A 21099-nucleotide genomic window follows, 5' to 3' on the forward strand; every position below is an offset into this window, starting at 1 on the left:
GTCGCACCGGGTCGTGGTTATGGTCCACAGCTAATTGTCGAGCTGATAAACCTGCTCTGGTTTGCTCAGATACTGTCCAATGGGAAGCTCTCTGAATGCTTTTCCTGTGTTGTTGTGGTGTTCTACGTCTCTCTGTCCGATAGAGACCAAATGTTAATGCCCCATGCCAGTTTTTTTTTAAGTGCAGCACCATGTGTTTTCATTTTTGTTGAAGAGAGCCAATACACATTCATAGACTGAAAGCAATAAGCCCCGAGACAATCTTTTACTGTGATTTTACCATAGTTAAAGAGTGTAGTTAGGCCCAGGCTCAAAGTGGAGAAGTAAATCACAGTATGTATGACAAAATACACTCATGTTCAATAAATAATAAGGCCAATGTTAGTTTTACTGCTAATCAGGGTTAAGGGTTTGCATGATAAAAACTATAGTTAGTAACATAATCTAGATTACTCGTTTTAGGTCTTTAACTACTTTCACATGACTTTTATCCAAATGTAAACTTACCATTAAATGTACAATTCCGATATAAAAAAGCAAAGAGAAAGAAAATATATTCCATTTTTGATTTCAACATTAAACATTACTTAAAACCAGGGTTTCTCAAACTGGGTTTAATGTAAACCCATAAAATTAATGTAATCTATAATAAAGTAACTCTAATCTGATGACAAACCAGAAAACATTTGCAACGCTTGTGCACACTCCAATTTCTTTGTTAAATGTTTAAATGCAGTTAGTTTTTGAAAAAGGCCTCAACTTCCTGTTGTTCTGTTCAGAAGGTCATGCGTGTGCACAGATGTGTCTGGTGACCCATGCTGAGGGTCAAGCCGAGGTTATAGCTCCCCTTCAATTAGCAGGTGATTAGACACAGGTGTGATTTAGGACCTACATGTGATGGAAAGCAGCCACACTCTACCCAGAATCCCCTGGGGCTCTATGTGCTAATGCAGTCTCACCCGTTCACCTCCATCTCCTCGTTCCCCAGCTCTCAGACACAGGCCGGTTACATCGTGGCTGATATTGATGTGATGTCAATGCTACGGCCGAGGGCACAGAGGTGTGGCCGTAAATCTGCTGTCTTCTCTGTCTCTCGCTTCAGATTTATTCTCGCTCCTGTGTAAATAATTGATGTCTGGCGGCCGAGAGTTATGAAAAGAAAGCGTATTTGCAGGTGTTGACCGTCTCTGGGCTTCCCTCTCATGGAGAGACGTGGAGTCAGAGGACAGATATTCGAACGCGACAAAACATGGGACGTATGGAGCCCAATCCGTCTCAAGTGCCGCTTCATAATCCTCGAAGCGAATGTCGATTGCCTCTTCCTGTTTACTTTTCTCCGTGAGCCCCGTTGCTCCGCCAGCGTCAGATAAATATAGGATGTGTTTGATGAGGAGGACACCGGTGAGGCAGGGCTCTGATGAAAGTGAAGCGTAATTACAGAGGAGGGTTACCCGTCTGCAGACAAATATCAGTGGAATTAAATAAAACAGATTTCTTCGGTTGAAGAGGAAGACCGCCGCAGGTTTGAGGGAAATGAAAACTCACATATTGAGTCTCAGGAACTAACATACTGTATATAAGTACGTGAACGCAAATGCTCCTAGCCATACAAGATCCAATACTTACAACACGATTCATAAGATACAAAGTTTGAGTTTAAATGAATTGCCTACAACACGTTAAAATTAAATGGGAATGACAGGACAAGGAATTTACTGTCTATCTGTCTGTCTCTTTCTGTCTGTCTCTGTCTGTCTGTCTGTCTGTCTGTCTGTTTACCTCTCTGTCTCTTTCTGTCTGTCTGTCTCTTTCTGTCTGTCTCTGTCTGTCTGTCTGTATGTCTGTGTCTCTGTCTGTCTGTCTGTCTCTGTGTCTCTCTGTCTCTGTCTCTTTCTGTCTGTCTCTGTCTGTCTGTCTGTCTGTCTGTCTGTTTACCTCTCTGTCTCTTTCTGTCTGTCTGTCTCTTTCTGTCTGTCTCTGTCTGTCTGTCTGTATGTCTGTGTCTCTGTCTGTCTGTCCCTGTGTGTCTCTGTCTGTCTCTGTCTGTGTCTTTGTCTGTCTGTCCCTGTGTGTCTCTGTGTCTGTCTGTTTGTCTGTTTGACTCTCTGTCTGTCTGCTTGTCTGTCTGTGTCTTTGTCTGTCTGTCCCTGTGTGTCTCTGTGTCTGTCTGTCTGTCTGTTTGACTCTCTGTCTGTCTGCTTGTCTGTCTGTGTCTTTGTCTGTCTCTGTCTGTCTCTGTCTGTATCTCTGTCTGTCCCTGTGTGTCTCTGTGTCTGTCTGTCTGTGTCTTTGTCTGTCTGTCTGTTCGTCTCTATTTGTCTGTCTGTCTGTGTCTGTCTCTGTCTGTCTCTCTGTCTGTCCCTGTGTGTCTCTGTCTGTATGTCTGTCTTTGTGTCTGTCTGTCTGTGTCTTTGTCTGTCTGTGTCTCTGTCTGTCTGTCTGTCTGTCTGTCTCTTTCTGCCTCTGTCTGTCTGTCTGTCTCTTTCCCTTTTTGCGTCTGTCTGTCTGTCTGTGTCTGTCTCTGTCTGTCCCTGTGTGTCTCTGTCTGTATGTCTGTCTCTGTGTCTGTCTCTTTCTCTTTCTGCGCCTGTCTGTCTGTCTGTGTCTGTGTGTCTCTGTCTGTCTGTCTCGTTCTGCGTCTGTCTGTCTGTCTGTCTGTCTCTTTCTCTTTCTGCGCCTGTCTGTCTGTCTGTCTCTTTCTCTCTCTTTCTGTTTCTGTGTCTGTCTGTCTGTCTGTCTGTTCATCTGTCTACCTGTCTGTCTATCTATCCGATTGTCTTTCCATCCACTTCTAGTCTTCAGACATCTCTAGTCAAAGCAACTTACAAATGAGGTACAATTAATTCTTCAATGATATTTGTAGTGCACACTAACAAGTTTAGAGTATAAGCTGGACTAGTACACAAGCAAGAGCAGAAGTGAAATGCAGAAACTAAGTGCAGTTGTTTTCGTGCCTGTTGGAGTATATTTCCTTCCTTACACCAGCTGCATGTGATTACAGTCTCTGGGTCTGTTTCTCTTTAGCTGTCGTGAACAGTAGCTCACAGCCTCGCGGGCAAACACATGAACAATCTCTATGAAACACTCACTTCTTCTCATCTTCTCCTCGCTCTGTAGATGACGACTATCTGGGATTGGGTGAACTCCCGGAGACGTTCCCTTCGGATCCGCCCGAGCCGCTCCCGCACTTCCTGATGGAGCCGGAGGAGGCGTACATCGTCAAGAACAAGCCTGTTAACCTTTACTGCAAAGCCACGCCGGCCACGCAGATCTACTTCAAGTGCAACAGTGAGTGGGTTCATCAGAAGGAGCACACGGTGGAGGAGCGCGTGGACGAGACCTCGGGTGAGTATTAAATTATACTATTATATATTTCATGAATTATTAAAATATTCTTAATTTATTTTATTTTATTTGACATAAATATGAACATTTTTATTACACATCTTTTAAAAATATATTTTTAAATATATTGATATATAATATTAATGTTATTTTTTCATTACACACACACACACACACACACACATATATATATATATATTATAATGTACATTTAGTTTTTATGTATATATTATTAATATATACATTAACAATTGTTTATGTTTATTGTTTATTAATATATACATTAACAATTGGATGCTACATATATTAAAAATGGATTAATCAAGTGCGTAAATTAGTAATATTTTAGTGTATTACTTATGATAATAAAACACTTATATGTACTTACTATAAATAATACATTTCAAATAATATTAAATATAGAACTTTACGTTATATTACATAATATTATATGTTTATATTAATTTATAACAATAAAAAGGTCAAAAAAATATATATATATTTATTCAATATTGTTTTATAAATACTGCTTTTTAATAGTTGTTAAAGTATGAATTTGTTATTTATATTAAAAATTATGATGAAATGAGATTGCGTATTATTCAACAGAATACATTTGTCAGTGCAGATTGTGAACACATTTCTGTCCCAGCTGGGTGTTTTGAAACGGGGTGAAGGGAAAAGCAAAGAGAAAAGGCTGGATTGTGAATGAGAGAGTCTAGCATGCACAGCAGCTCTCGTCCCCGGGCGGCCGGCTCTTAAAGTCAGAAAATCAAGCAAATGAATAATTCAGAGGAGATTTTTTACGATGCCCCCCACCTTGTTCCTGCTTGTAATGAGAGTGGAGTTTCTCAGCCTTGTTAAACTGCGAGGGCCACAAAGAGAAAGGGTTTGTTTGGGACACGGACATCATTAGACAGCAGAGGTTCGGATGCTCAGATCTTCTGTCTGAAACACTTCTTTCACACAAACGCTTGGTAACTATCACTCGTGGGACTGGAGGCAGAAGCTCTGGAACATGAGAGACGTGGCGGTCCTGAGCGTCCCCTTCAGGAGGCCGCTTTCAACTCTTCTGTCTCGTTTGTGTCTGGTGTGTTTCTGTAGCGTTCAGCGTCTCGCAGCGCGTTTAGCATGTTTGGCCTGTTACTGGTTTCCTGTGATGATGACACTCAGCGAAGTGAATTCATCACTCAACTGATACTCCTCTCCATTCTCTACGTTACACAGAAAAAAGAAAACGACACACACACACACACACACATATATACAGAATACAGTTGCCATTTAAATGTAAATACAGTAAATAGAGTTACTTAAAAAAAGAAACGTTTCACATAATTTACACGGGTATATTTGTATAAATAGACAACAATACACTGTATGTCATGCATTTATTACTACAATATGAAATAGTTAGCTGAATTGGGCTCATTAGTTTGTGTTGCTGGATTTAGCTGGTCTGAGTTGTTGTGCTTCGACTCTGATGCTGCTTCTCTGTTTATTGAATCCTGCAGAGGATGGGAGTGATGTTGGGCTGGAAATGCGGTGCTGGACAATGCTGGCGTGTGTGTGTGTGTCCGGGGGGATTTGATATCCAGCCGTTCAATAGGGACGTGGCACTGAACGCCAGAGAGCGAGATTGCTACCTGTGTGCTAGCGGCGACAACTCAATTTCCCTTGTTTGGCAGCTGAATGCAGCCAATCAAAGCAGCCGTGTCGTCTGTAATGGCTCCAGACCCTCGGGGTGTTTGATTCTCTCTCACACTGACCATTGTGATTCACTGAGGAACCTGCTAAAACTTCACACAATAACACGCATCGAACAGACATGCAGATTGAACTGAATGAAAATGAAATCCTCATCTGTGTATTGGGGTTTAAGTTTGAAGCTCGCGGCACACTGAATTTCAATCATGCTGTCGTAGGTTTTCTTAGCTGTGACGTTGATGAAGATGAGGTTAACGCTGAATGTCAGAGGAGTTTGTGCTGAGAGCCAAATGTGTCTCGCAGAGACTTTATCTGAGACTAAATCACTCCAGCGCTGTGTTTCTGTCTCACTCCTGGAAGAGGAAGAGTGAAAAACAGAAAATCAATGCTAATCTATTGTGTGCGGCCTACTTTGATTTTCAGCAAGTGGCTTCCAGAAATATATAATAATTTAAAAACACTATTTTATATATATATTTTTTTATATTTGTTAAATATTTTAAAAAAAAAATTTCTAAAATAAATGACAATATATTTATACATAATGTTTAATATTATATAAAATTGCCAAAAAAAAAAAAAAAAAAAAAAAAAAAAATATATATATATATATATATATATATATATATATTTGTCTGTATAAATAAAGATCAATTATTAATATATACAATATACAAATATAAATATTAAAATATTGTAATATTATTGTAATATTTATTTAATATTATGTATATCGCTCTGGTTCTCGTTGTGTGTTTGGTCAGATTAACAGTTATTTTATGCCGAGCTGAAGCAGAGCCGGGCAGTTATCAGTGCCAGCCGCGCGGCTCCAGCCTGCTGTCCCCAAAATAAATAAAGAAGGAGTTATCTTACTGCGGAGGCCGCGCTGCAGATCATTAGCTCACTGCAAATGGATTTCTCTGGAAGCCAATGGAGTCGCTTTGAGGAGAAACACCTACTCAAATGTTCTCCTATTGATCCGGTCTCTTAAGCACTCATCCGCGCCTCACAACTGGCGTTACTGATGGGCTGTTCGGGATTGGGCTATTTATAGCGACGGCTGGATGATTTGGATGGGTGTCGGAGGGTTTTCATCCGGTCTGTCCAGATGCCCTGAGCTATAGCACTTAGGAGTGACACAAGATAGATGGCAGTCGATTTGTTTCTTCCGAGCTGCGTGTTTTTCATCCGCCGTGTTTAATTCTGTCGCTTGCCACACGAAACGGTCACCAGGAGTAAATAGCAACACTTCGATTTCAGGCTTTTATCAATAGCATCAGTCTCATCCAGTGTGTGTGTGTGTGTACATATACAATAAAATAAAATATAATAAATAACATTTCTTATTTTTAATTTTAATAAATAAAGCATGAATATTTTATAATTATTATATTTGTATTAATATTTGTATGTATTTTGTAATACATGGAATAACTATCTAATGATACATTATTATAATAAAGATAACATTTAATAATAATTAATAATTTAATAATAATTTAATAATTTAATAATAATTCAGTATGATATATTATTAATGTTTTATATATTAATATTTTCTATTAATTATTATATAAATAATAAATACCATAAAATGAAATGGTGTGCGTGTACACCTACACACACATAGAATTTACATAAAAAAATATAAAACATGAAATAATATTTTATTGATTATTTTAATATATACTTTCAGTTTAATATGTAATTAAATTAATAATATAATGATGGGTTATAATATAATAAATCTATATTAAATTTAAATATCGTATAAATAAAGAGTTAGGATTAAAAATACAAAGCATGAAAATGTATTTAATTATGTAATTTTTAATGTTTATGGTTTTAATAATAAATAAAATAATAATTAATATAATTTATTATAATATAAACAATTGTATGTTAATGTAATGTGTACATATAAAGCATGATATATTTCTAGTGTCTATTGATTATATTCTAAGTCAGTAATTGGAAGTTTGCAAAGTGAGAAAAAAATATCTAATTATTTACTACATCTTTAACATCTGACAGTATGATTATAAATCAATCAATCAGTCAAAAGTAAAACTGTGTTTGATTTAAAATCTTCTTCGGTGATGGTGCATGCCACACAAAGCATCCAGCAATAATAAATACACAGGCTTTTATTTGGTGTTTTTACCATCAGCGTCGGAGTCATGTCTCTGTGTCTGCATGTAGACATCCACTGATCCTTACACAGCAGTTAATGAGTTAATGATATGCTGCTGCAGTGATGTAACACACACCAGAGCTGAGAGACCACGCCCCCGGCCTGATCCAGCAGATCAATAATGCATCTGTCAAACAGAGGAGACAAGAGATCAGACATAATATATGACAGGCAGGAAATCACTTCATCATCATTTCTCTGATAATAAGAGCGTAGAGCGGTCAGCAGATGCGTAATGACAGGATGTGAGGTCATTGGTCAGCCAGACGCGTGATTGGTGCTCGTAAAGTCAGGATTTATTACAGTTTTTAGGGCACCTTTTTCAGTTTACTGGCAAATAATTTTTATGTTATGTCTTTTTTATGTGAAGATTGAGAATCAGTTTGATAGCTGATATATAAATTTCATCTTTATTTTAAATGTAATTTTATATTTCATATATATATTTATATATATATATATATATATATATATATATATATACACGTTTATTTTTTTAGTATTGTAGCATTTTTATTTAATTTATTTATGTATTTATATGATTTTATTATTTATTAATAAAAAAATATTGTTTTATATAATAGTTTTATATTTATAATTTAACTTATTATTTATTATTTTTAAACCAATATTTATTTGTTTTTATAATTACATATTATTTATAATAACGTTTTTCACAGATATAAATTATAGAATTGTATTAATTAATAAATATTTAACATATATGAATGATAAAATTGTAATATTTAATTAATATTTAAGATTAGTATATTTAAATTTCTATTTTAAAATACATTTTTTAAAAAGAGTATTTGACTTTGTCATTTCTTCGAGTACACTAACTTAAAAATGTTCCTAACCAGCATACATAAAAAACATTTAAATATATATTTCTACAACATTAACTAATCTTAGTTCATGTTAATTTCAAAATGTATTAATGAATTATTAAAATCAAAAGGTGTGCTTGTTAGCATAACATAAACCAAGAAACAACGACTGTATTTCCATTAACTTACATTAACAAACAAAGATTAATAAACACTGCAATAAATGTATTGTTCGTTGTTTGTTCATGTCAAGTTACTACAGTATCTAGAGAAAGCTTATTGTTCGTGTACAGTTAATGCATTGTGTCTGAAGCTCCTGCATCACAGGCTTTAATTACTGAAGCTCATAGCGGCTCCTAAACAGAGTCAGTCGTGCTCCGGTCACTGAGCAGTCGTTCCCATGGGCTTCTCTCGTCATGTGATCGTTTCCTGACTCGTCCGTGAGCCTCTGAGAGTTTGTGCCTTCTGCACTGTAGCTTCCGATATAATGCAGTTCGGATGTAAATATAAGGCCAGGTCTGGCTTTGCAGGACAGAAATGTGAGCTCTATTCAGCGCATTAGAAATGTCATTTCAGTGCCAGCACTAGATTCTCAATCATAACTAGCGGCTAAATTAGTCTTCCTGTGCCTGAGAGAGAATACAGGCTGTTTGTGCTCCTTTCTAACGGTTTCAGTACAGTACAATAACTGCTGTAGTGTTTCACTTCAGAGCATCAACATGAGACTGAGTTTGACTTCCACAATGTGACTTATTTCTGACTCAAACTTAATACTGAGCATTAAATATTGAGATTAAAGTAAGTGTTTTATGCCAGAATGAGGATGCTTATATAGTTATTTCACTGATGGTTCACATGAAAACAGTAGCTTTGAGAGAGATGGTCAGATAGAAAAGAAAGTCATTTCAGTGTTGGAGCAAATTATTATTATTATTATAATTTTTTGCATTAGTTGACAGATTATGACACTTTTTCCCTTATGTCTTTCAGTGTAAAATGATAAATGCCACCTTTTTTTAAAACATTAAAAAAAATGTTATTTAATAGTAATTATTTGCAATTATATTTTACAATTTTATATATATTTTTTAATTTATAATTGTTACATTTATTTATATTTTATTAAATCATATATTTTACTCTAACAACATGGTTCTGCAGTGTGAGATTTTAAACATAATCTTTTTCTTAGTAGTTTTTATTTTTAAAGTTATTTAAATGATTTTAAATATATAATTTAGAATGTATTATTCCATGATAACATGGAACTCACGTCCTGCAGTATGAATTATTAATTGTTCCTGTAAAAAAAAAAGCATAATATTTTTTTTATTTTTTTTATAATTAATTATTTATTTTTTATATTTTATATACATGTTTTTAATAATTCTAAAAACATTCTATATTATTTTTATAAAAATTTTATTTTTTTCATTTGTAGTAGTTTTATATATTATTTTAAATATTTAAATATTTTCAATATTTTATAATTATTAGATTTAATAATTATAAAAGTATCAAATATAATTTCTAATTTTAGAAATTATATTTTATTATTTCATACTAATTTAGACACTGTTTACACTTACATTTTTACAAACTGCAGGATGTTGTAACAAACTAGTGAAGGGGAAAAAATTTATTCTGACTCAATTGAGCATATAATATAAAAAAGTGAAAGTATATTAATGCATTTCCTCATTTCATATAAATTTATTATAAATCTCACTATTTAAATTAAACCACATTCATGTATAAAATGAGCATTTTGCATGTCTAAAAAAAATATTTCCATCATCTTTTCTAACTGTGAGCGAGACAAGTGCATGTGTGATTTTTAAATGTCTGCAGATGAAGCAACAAACAATTAGTATGTAGAATAAGCACATTAGAATTAGAGGATTACTGTGGCTTTACGGCCCGCGCAACCCAATCAGAACGTGCCTGGAAACTACCGCTGGGGCTCATTGGGCTCTGACACACACACACACACACACACAGCCAGCACAAGCCTCTCTGTCCCTGCCATAAATGATGATATATACGGCTGGAGGAGTAAAATACAGACACACGGCGTTCACGAGGCGTCACCGAAGGCTTTACCTTGGACGGGATCATTTGTTTAGCGTCCAGCGTCCAGATGAACAGTAATCAGAAGAGTTTAGCAAACAGGATCGGGCCGGTGAGACGCTCCAAATGTGGCTAGAGAGAGTCCAAACCGCTCAATCATCCTGGCAGTCCATCTGCGCCCGTCCCGGCCCGCATGTGTGTGTTTGATCACGCTCGTGTGTGTGTGTGTGTGTGACTGCCACAAAACACACATCATGTAAGAGAAGCCTGCAGAATGATAGAGTTCAGCAGAGGAATATGACTCATGCGTCCATCAGCTGATCTTTATGAGCCATGCGTTTCTCTGATTTAACCACTGATTTTTAGGAGCCGTGTGAAGTAAAATCTACACTGGGTTTATGTCATAGTGTCAAAATGAGCTCATAAGTTCAGAGATTTCAGATGTTTTCTAGATGGAGCTGTACATTATAACCAACAGCTTGTATGGCCTCGAAGGAAAGTCAGAGAGATGGCGAGATGGAAAGTGATGGAGAGATTATTAAACCTTTTTTATTTGTTTGCTTTAAAATAACGTGGGAGTTACATTCTGCACTTAACATGTTAAACTCTGTTTAGATTTCTCTTATTCTTTTAGAATAATTATAATTTCTTGTCATTATTGTTCATATATAAAATGAAAAACAATAATAAATACTAAAAAAACTAATTACAAACATTACTAATAGCAATAATAAATATTACTAATATTTTACATCATTTTATATTATTATAATAATATTCTATTTAATGCAATATTTATCTATATATACATATATATTGAATTTTTTTTGAGCTGAAGTTTCATGTATTAGTCTAAATTTAATATGATTGTACATGTATGATTTTAAGCAGATTTGTAGTAAAATCACAGATGAATAACATCAGATGGATTATTGATGTGGTGAACTGTATATTTAAAAAAAAGTTGTTTATTTTATAAAAATTACTTGAAAAATAAAAGCAGATGCACTGTAAGTCGCTTTGGATAAAAGCGTCTGCTTAATGCATACATTTAATTTAATTGAATGTGTGGTTAAATCTCTAACGCTGAGCTTTTCATTACATAGTTGCAAAATAAGTGTTACTGACTCGTGCAGTCTTGGAGATCCAGTCGTTCAGCTCTTCTGTGTGTGTGTGTGTGTGTGTGTGTGTGTGTGTGTGTGTGTGTGTGTGTGTGTGCGCAGGTCTGGTGGTGCGCGAGGCCAGTATCGAGATCACCCGTCAGCAGGTGGAGGAGATCTTCGGTCTGGAGGATTTCTGGTGTCAGTGTGTGGCCTGGAGCTCGGCGGGAACCACCAAGAGCCGTAAAGCCCACGTCCGGATCGCCTGTGAGTCCAAACACACCACAGCACACGCCTGACACACACAAACAAGCACCGAGACCATGTGGAGGAGCGTATGCTGACGTGTTGCCTTGACTTTCTAGTGGTGGTTTTCCTCATTTAGTGTTGCTAACAAAAGCAGCATCCTTAATCACAGCAATGGTGTTTATAAGCAGCTGCTGATCTCACTCCGTCCAACAGTTCATCTGTCGCCACCCTTTTCCTAAAGAGCTTATATCCCAGGACAGACTTCAGGCGTGACGTCGCCTGTCTCACTGTTTCTCTCAGACAGTAAGGTGATGCTAGAAGGGTGTGTGAATGTGATTCAGTAGATCGGGAATCAGTTTTCATCAGTCAAACCCCTTTAAGCTGAAATATTTACTTTTTTGCATGTTCACAGGTCTCTAATGTCATTTAAAGATCACATGACATGCAAGTAAACAGATGTAATATTTAACCTTTGATTAAAAAAAATTTGAATGTAGGTTTTATGAATAAATATGTATTTTTTCATAAAAATGTAAACTTACTAAGCTTATATACATGTAATTAAAAGAACTTAAGATGCACCGATGTATCGGCCGATTTTTCCCCCTCAAATTACAACCATCAGCATATCGGCTATATAAGACCGATATAACAAACGACAAAATAAGAGTCCTGCCTTGGTAAAGGAGATCTCATACATATTTATACTTACTAAAAATATTAAAAAGTATACAAAAACAAATTAGAAGATTAGTTACAATAAAGAATGATTAATATGTATTTAATTTATCCACATACATTATTTCTGTACATGAAAACTGTTAAACCTACCTAAAAAGCATTGTTTATTTAATATGCATCTTTGTTCTGTTGTATTTATGTAGGACTGCTGATTGTTAAATGGATCTAATCCATGTTTATTAGAAATTATTTTATGATGCAGCAATAAAACTGCTATTATAATTGAATGCAGGTGTTTTTGAACTTTGCTTATTTAAAACATGACCAAAATACGATCTATTTTGATGCTAAAATTTCAAATAAGAGAGGAAGTGACAAATATCGGTATCGGTATCGGTTTTGACCAATAAGTGTTCGTTAAAATCTGTATCTATATCGGCCCCCAAAAATTATATTGGTGCATCCCTACAAACAACCAAATATATATAATATATATATATAGTTTGAGTAAATCATTAATTTTCTCAATAGGCTGATTGGTTTGAATTACACTGATTCAAACTAATACCAAATGATTCATTGAAAGAATCTGTTCATAAGAGTCTTTTGCTTGTGAATCACGTTCTATTCTAATGATTGTAACCATGGATTCAAATCTAAATGAGTCTTTATTCAAATCTCCTGGCTTTGCTCCGCTGACCGCCGACTCTCTCTCTCTCTCTCTCTCTCCCTCTCTCTCTCCCTCTCTCTCTCTCTCCAGAGGCTAATAGAAACAGCTCCGATCATTTGCTCTTTTCCAGCGTCCCGTCTGTGACAGATGTTTTAATCAGGGCCTGAGTAACACTCCAGAGCGATAAATAAGCAGCAGTTTTGTTGTTGTGGATCGCTGATCAATGGAAACACCATAAAGTTCAGCAGCTGTAGAAGGCTGGCGTTATTAATGGTGAGCGTGATTTGTGAGCGTGTCGCGTCGAGCACTTCCAGCGTGAGTTATGAGGAGACGAGCTTCGATCCTGTTTAACACAGACTCACACACAATAACACACTCCTGGTCTACTCATGCTAGTGCTCCAGTGTCCAATACTTATATACCAATGCAGTACAATATACAACCAGAGCACACTGTGTGGATTACTGTATCCCATAATGCAATGCTCTTGACTTAACCTTCCATTTACAGTGTGATGAATGAACTGGAAGTGATAGCTAGTTGACATTTCTTTGGTTAGACTTCATGGATGTTGAGTGCAGTGCATTGCATTATGGGATGTAACATTCCATGCAGCATGCACGTTAATAGGTCATCTGGATATTTCATGCATATAGAACATTTGCATAATGTGCACGTATACAAATACTATATATACTGCAGCAATCAAAGGCGTAGTGTGTACTGAGGACCGTGCTGTGGCTGGATGCACACTTCGAGATAATAATAATTCCCAATTTTTACTGTATTCTTCATATAAACGCAACCTTGGTGCTGTGTTTCTGAAAGTCTCGAGACTGAACCGAAGCATCTATCATCTCCAACCTTGCATTAATTTATAATGGGCAGAAAGGTTGTGTAGCGCTACATATCACAAATGGCATTGTAATGCATTCGGCCCATTAGAGGCGGTAATAAATTCAACGTGTGTGTGTTTGCTCATTTCCACCCTGTTCAGCTCTACATTATTCACCTCTCAGGTTTCTGGCACAAAATATGGAATGCATTCTGTCGAAAACCCCAAAGTGTTTACATTGAGCCACTCGGTTCAACTGCTGCTAATGTGGCAAACAGAGAATACAAGCTAAAAACTAATACTGAGGACAGCTTCGATAAACTCAGAAACTACACAGATGGTGGAAACTTTCCTTGTGCCGTGGCCAGGATGTAACGAGTCAAAGGAACATGCGATTGCAGTGCCAATGAGAACCAATGTTATGTCTCTACTTCTGTGTCTCGTTTTCACTGAATTCATCGTGTAAAGGCTGAGAGCTGCAGGATTCAGTGCTAAAGAAGGCAGGAACGCTCCAGACTGGATTTACAGTCGCCATCGGTTGGAGCTCACGTGTGTCACAACACAAGCGGTTAATCGTGGCCGCAGCGGGGCGAGTGTGGCGCAGGCCGCGAGCGATGGCCTGTAATGGACTGAAAACGCTGGTAATTGTTGGGAGTTGTTTAAACTGCCAATCGCAGTGCGGCATGTCGACTGACTCACGCTTTAAGCAGCCTCTCAGCCGCAGTTATTACTGTAATGGGCTCTGATGCGACTCGTTTCTGTGTGCTAAAACCATTCCCTGCATATTCATTTCACTTTTATTGGGGTGGAAACAGCACTGGGACACAGAACTCTCTGATATACTGCATTCTGTTTTTACTTTTTGAAATGACAGAAGGTATTTCTTCCCCCATTATTTCATGCAAACAGCCAGGTTTACTTGCATTTTGAGCAAAATGTTGACATTAAACACTAAAGCTAGTAAAATAAGAAAACAAAAATAAAAACTTGTTTAATGCATGTGAAACATCGGCATAAAAATTATCGGTAACACTTTAGTATAGGGTCCAATTCACACTAATAGCTACTTTCTTATTAGCATGTCTATTATTAACATATTGGCTGTTTATTAGTGCTAATAAAATAACATATACTGTAATGCATGACATCCATAATCCTACACAATACCCTAAACTTAACAACTACCTCATAAACCGTTAATAAGCAGCAAATAATGGGTTAATTGAGGCAAAAGTCATGGTTAGTTAATAGTGAGAAGTGGACCCTAAAATAAAGTGTGACCAAATGATCATAGGCCTTGTCATGCTTTTGCATTAAACAAATAAATATTTATAACAATTAATAAAAGGCTATTTTCATCATTTTACATTTTACAATGTCACACTAATAATAAGTGGATGCACAACACATTTTTTCTAAACCTATCATAATTTATTGAGCACTGACTTGAACCATCTCTTCATTCATCTTAATTTAGTGCACTGCACTGTATTAAAATAAAAAAATGTATCCAAAGTTAACCAAACAAATTAATAAACTGACCAAGTATTAAATATATAAAACAGGTAATATATATAAGTCAATCATTTACATAAAAGTTTTAGAGCATTTACATTTATCAAGTAGAATTTTTCAAGTTTGTTGGAACATAAATGTAAACTTAAATATACATTTAAATAAATACAATTTTAGATATAAAAATCAATTAAACTGAAAAATATAAAAAAATAAATATATAAAAAATAAATAACAGTAGTGCTGCAAAGACACTAGCAACCAGCAACATTTGTGTTTGGTATAAATGACACCGAACATCTAAAGTTCATTCTAATTTCGAACTTACATCGCAGTCTGTTCATTATTAAAATAAAGTAGAGTCAACCAAACATTTAAAAAGTTACACTGGTCAGTTTAAATAAGTATACCGGTCCTCTCTGCTGTTATGCAAAGGACGTTTTTGCTCATGTGAAGAGGATGATTTTTTCCATCTAGTTTACATTTAAAAAATATTATAGTTTAACATTCAGATACATTGCGAATATGGAAACATTTGGATATGTGCAGAACGAGACGTGAGCAATAACCTCCAAATACATCTAGTCAAACCCGCGCTCGCTCGTCCTCGTATGGACTTACTGCACATGGCATAATATCTTCTTTTTAACATAATAATAAGGACTTCTCATCTCCCAGTCTGCTGTGATGAAGTGAGCAGTTATCATCACAGAGCTCTCCGTCCCGCGTCCACCCGTCTGTCGTGAGCGCAACAGGGGATGCTCGGGATAGCTCATCCACAACTTTTTTCTTCTCCTGTTCATAAAGATCTGGCACAATCTTTTCACTCTAACCTCTTTCCTTCATCATTATATCTGACAGGGAAGCCAAAATGCGCGGGGCGTTCAAGCTCCTCCGCTCGGCATTATCACTGAGTGTGGACTGAACATGCCAACTTTTTTTTTTCATAAATCAATCCGCGGGTCACGCGTATGCCGAACTGAAGATATTGATCAGAACGTATCACGGATCAATGATGATCCGTTGCACCACTACTATAGTGTCATTCGAAAACATTGCAGTTGCGTTTCAAAATACAACAACGAGCACCACCATTTAAACCATTTAAAGAGGCGCATTCAGCGGTCTCCTTGACAGAAAACATATTAAGCAAAGTAAAATTATCTCAAACGCATGGCGCGCTCTGTTCATTTTATCAAACAATCATAATCACATTTATTCATTTTACAGTCCTGCTACTAGCATTTTATTCAGACTAAAACCCCTTTAATTCAGGTGAGAAAGCTTTTTTTCCATGTGGCTTTTGCACATAATAATAATACCGCTGCAGACGCATTTTGCAGCATTAAGGTTATTACTTGATCGTTAATTTAAACGACGATCGATCATGGAAATTATCAAATATTGACATCCCTAAATACAAATGAGTTGGATGGAAAACTGGTTATTGTCTGCATCAAACCATGCTTCCGAACAAATGTTATTCACCGTTCTGGGCAGCTCCAGGACGGCTGTCTCTCAGAGCGCGGTGCTGTCTGTGAGCGGCGGAGTAACGGAGCACTCAATCACGCTGCAGTGTTTGTGAGATCTGACAACTTCTCCACCCCATTTACAGAGTGAAATTCTCTGACTACCTTTATCTCCCAGGTCTGTTGTTGAATCTTCCAAAAGTTTTGGCTCGGGGTGCTTCACATGCAGTGGCTGCAGCAGCACTTTCCACAGCGCCAATAGCGCGGGGCTGCCCGCCGACCTGCCTGACTTTAAATCGGCGCTACTAAACACGGATATCGGCCGATTCCGATATATAAAAAAAAAGACAAATATCGGCCCGATATATCGGCTGAGCGATATATCGGTCGACCTCTAGTAAAATGTGTAAAAAATTGCTAATAAAAATTATATAAACTGTTTTTGTATAAATAAATACAAATATATCTAAAAAATAAGAAAAGCTTTTTTTTTTCTTTTTTTTTACAAAAATACATAATACACAACTAAATAACAAAATCTTTAACTAACATTAAAATGAAATCAGAAAATGTAAAAATAAAATCTAATTCAAAATATTAGTCAAAGCTCTAATAGCAGTGAGATGGAGACTAGTGTAAAGTCATTGATATTCAGCCTCAGCTCTGGTCATCAGCATGTGCTGCCACACGCTCCTCGTCCCGAGCCATGCTTCATCCACGCTGGCAGTCAGATATGTCCCGGGAAAGCAGAAGGTGTGTGAGGAGCTCAGGTGAATGCTGAATGAGTATTACATCTCATGATGTGGGAGCAGATTCACACATCACCGTCTCCTGTTCACACGCTCAAACCGTACTGTAGATGGTTTTTACACACAGTCATATCTTTACAGCATTAATGCTTTCAGTATTATTTTTATGCTCGGATGACGCTGCATCTGCACTGATGCCAGATGTGTTTATTTGATTCATTTGTAGTAATGTTTGATTTGTGTCCATAAAAGAAATTAAAAGAAATAAAATAATAATATTTTAGTTACTGCAATGTTATATATATATATATATATATATATATATATATATATATATATATATATATAGAGAGAGAGAGAGAGAGAGAGAGAGAGAGAGAGAGAGAGAGAGAGAGAGAGAGAGAGAGTGGATTATTGAAAGAAAGTACTTATTTACAAAGTGATTACATAATAAAACTAAATTTTGGAATATATATATATATATTTTGTTACGTCCCGTGACTCAAAAAGGGGACGCAACAAAAACTGGGACATAAGAAAGCCAATTCGTAAAAAAAAACGTTTTATTTAGCTCAAACAAATATACCAAAACGTCTTAAGATAGTATTCAAAGTCAGTAATGGCATCCTAAAGATATGTGCGAGAATGTAATATCCTGTGGTGTGGTCTCGTGATGTGTGCAAAAAAGAAACATCAAACTATAACGAAAAACAATCAAGTTGGCCGCCCGCTCTTCTGCCATCAAGCTTGCTTCTTATAAAGAGGCAAGGGAAATTGGGCACAGGTGTCACGGATGCAACCAGGTTACGGTGGGCGGAGTCATCCGACGTCTACTGGAAAAAAGCCCAATGAATACCCAGGTCGTCACACTCCTCCCCTTAGAACAGGGATCTGTTAAGAATCCCTGCAAACAAACAAACCGTTAAGACAAAAACAAACACCATACAGAAAAGAAAAAAAAAAAGTACCAAAGACAGCAACCAGAGCCAAAAGAGTGTTTTTTTTTTTTTTTTTTTTACACCAACTTAAGCCTCATTCATAGGGGAACGTGACAGGGCGTCTGCCACAACGTTTTCAGACCCTCTAATGTGCTTAATATCAAGGCAATAAGCCTGAAGAAACAAAGACCAACGTATCAGCCTTTGGTTAGGACAGTGAAGAGAATTTAAAAACGTCAAGGGGTTGTGGTCTGTATAAATAACAACAGGTTGACTTGAGCCAACATAGATGTCAAAATGCTGTAACGCCCAAATCAACGCTAAAGCCTCCTTTTCCACCACGGAATAATTTAGCTGGTATGAGTTAAACTTGCGCGAAAAGAAGCTGACAGGCCGAACAACCCCCTGTTCATCAGACTGTTGGAGAACAGCTCCAGCTCCAACCTGACTTGCGTCAACCTGCAAAGAGAAGGACCTTTCAAAACAAGGAGCCGCAAGGACAGAAGACGAACACAATAGAGACTTAACATTTTCAAAAGCTAGCGCACAATTTGACGACCATATGCACTTTGTTTTGGTTTTCAAAAGATCGGTAAGTGGTGCAACAACTGACGAAAAGTTACAGCAAAAGGAACGATAATAACCCACTAAACCCAAAAACCGCATAAGCTCTCTTTTGGTAGTAGGCGCAGAGTATTCTTGAATAGCTTGAACTTTTGCATTTAATGGTCGAACTTCACCACTTCCGACCACTTTACCCAAGTATGTCACAGTGGCCCGAGCAAAATCACACTTGGCTAAATTCACAGTCAAGCTAGCTTCCGAAAGGCGCATCAAAACTGCATGCAGACGTTGTAAGTGCAAATCCCAACTGTCACTGAAGACAACCAGATCATCTAAATACACAGCACACCCCTCAAGGCCTGATACCACACGATTCATCAGGCGTTGAAAGGTGGCAGGAGCATTTCTAAGCCCAAAACTCATTACTTTGTAGGAGTAAAGACCTGATGGTGTAATGAAGGAAGAGATTTCTTGAGCTCGCCGAGTCAAGGGCACCTGCCAGTAACCTCTTAGCAGGTCAAGTTTAGTTACATACCTAGCTGAGCCTACCTGGTCAACACAATCGTCCACCCGAGGGAGTGGAAAACAATCAGGCTTTGTCACAGCGTTTACCTTTCGAAAGTCTGTACAAAACCTTACAGACCCATCAGGTTTTCCTACTAATAGACACGGAGACGCCCAGTTGGAACACGAAGAAACTGCAATATCATTTTCTTGCATATACCTAATCTCTGCTTCCATCAAATCTCTTTTTTCTGGTGACACACGATAATAACGCTGTCTGACAGGGGAAGCATTACCCACATCAATATCATGCTCAACCCAATCTGTTCGAGACGGTGTATCTCCAAACAACCCAGGGAAACTCCGCAAAAGTGCACTCAACTCCGCCACCTGCGAAGGAGACAAGTGGACCAGATCATCGTTTAACCTTTCCAAAGACTCAGAATTATTTAAACGTCCACGTAAAATACCATCATCTGGTTCTTTACCCTCATTCTCCATTTGCCCGGAGCAAAACCCAGCTCCAACACCTGAAACAGCAAGGAGAGCAGAACAAACAGGGTTTACTTCCCCATTAGACTTCTCATAATATGGTTTCAGTAAATTCACATGATATAATTGAGTTAACTTTCTCCGAAACGGAGTGAAAATCTCATAATTTTCATCACTCAATTTACGCTTCACCACATACGGGCCTTCAAATTTTGCCTCGAAAGGAGAAGATGGCAAAAGACGTGACACAAGAACTTGGTCTCCTGGCTCAAAAACACGACATTCCACCTGGCGATCATACAACCGTTTCATGCCTGCCTGTTGTTTTTTTTGTTGAACTCTGGCCAATGCTCTAGCCTCAATTAACCTCTGTCTAAACCCATAAACGTACGACAACAGATTTTTCGGTGAGTCAGAAATTTTGACGGAACTTTGTAACACTCCCACAAGCCCACGAACTTTATGACCGAAAACTAAATCATTGGGACTAAACCCAGTGCTTTCGTGCACAACCCCACGTGCAGCCAGTAGTAACCAGGGCAAACCCTCCTCCCAATCTCTGTCCAACTGCACACAATAAGCACGAAGAAGAGACTTCAACGTTTGATGAAATCTCTCCAACGCTCCCTGGCTTTGCGGATGATGCACACTAGCAAGATTATGTTTGATTTTAAGCTGTTTTAAAACCTGTTGGAAGAGATGAGAGGTAAGGTTAGTACCCTGATCACTTTGAATGATTTTAGGAATGCCAAAAAATGACATGAATTGTGACAAAGCTCTTACAATTGATCGCGATGTAATTGTTCGCAATGGATAGGCTGAAGGAAAACGTGTAGCCAAACACATGACCGTAAGCAAATATTTGCTTCCCGATTTTGAAGGTGGCATAGGGCCCACGCAATCAACTATGAGATGTTCAAAGGGATTACAATCAGCAGAAATCGGATGTAATGGAACTGGTTTCAGTTTTTGATTTGGCTTACTGGTTACCTGACAAACGTGACATGACCGTATATAGGTTGAAATATTGCTCTTTAAATGTGGCCAAAAAAAATACTGCAAAACACGATCATAGGTCTTACGCACCCCAGAATGCCCCGACTTTTCGTGTGCAACCTCCAACACGCCACGCCGAAATTTTGTGGGAACCACTACCTGAACAATAGGATCTCCCACAAAATTCTCAC

The 21099-nt window shown here is 37.2% G+C and overlaps 1 protein-coding gene across 1 annotated transcript in view; it reads left to right on the plus strand.

The window, feature by feature from the left end:
* The first annotated feature begins 3083 nt into the window (after window positions 1–3083).
* LOC113085123 (netrin receptor UNC5C-like) overlaps window positions 3084–21099 on the plus strand; it is a 59394-nt gene continuing 41378 nt past the window's right edge. The window contains exons 1-2 of the mRNA XM_026255096.1: window positions 3084–3345; window positions 11370–11513. Coding sequence (XP_026110881.1) covers window positions 3195–3345; window positions 11370–11513 — 295 coding nt within the window. The 5' untranslated portion in view covers window positions 3084–3194. The remainder of the gene's footprint in view (window positions 3346–11369; window positions 11514–21099) is intronic.

This window comes from Carassius auratus, unplaced genomic scaffold (genome assembly GCF_003368295.1).
Source record: "Carassius auratus strain Wakin unplaced genomic scaffold, ASM336829v1 scaf_tig00041462, whole genome shotgun sequence".
NCBI classification, from domain to species: Eukaryota; Metazoa; Chordata; class Actinopteri; order Cypriniformes; family Cyprinidae; genus Carassius; species Carassius auratus.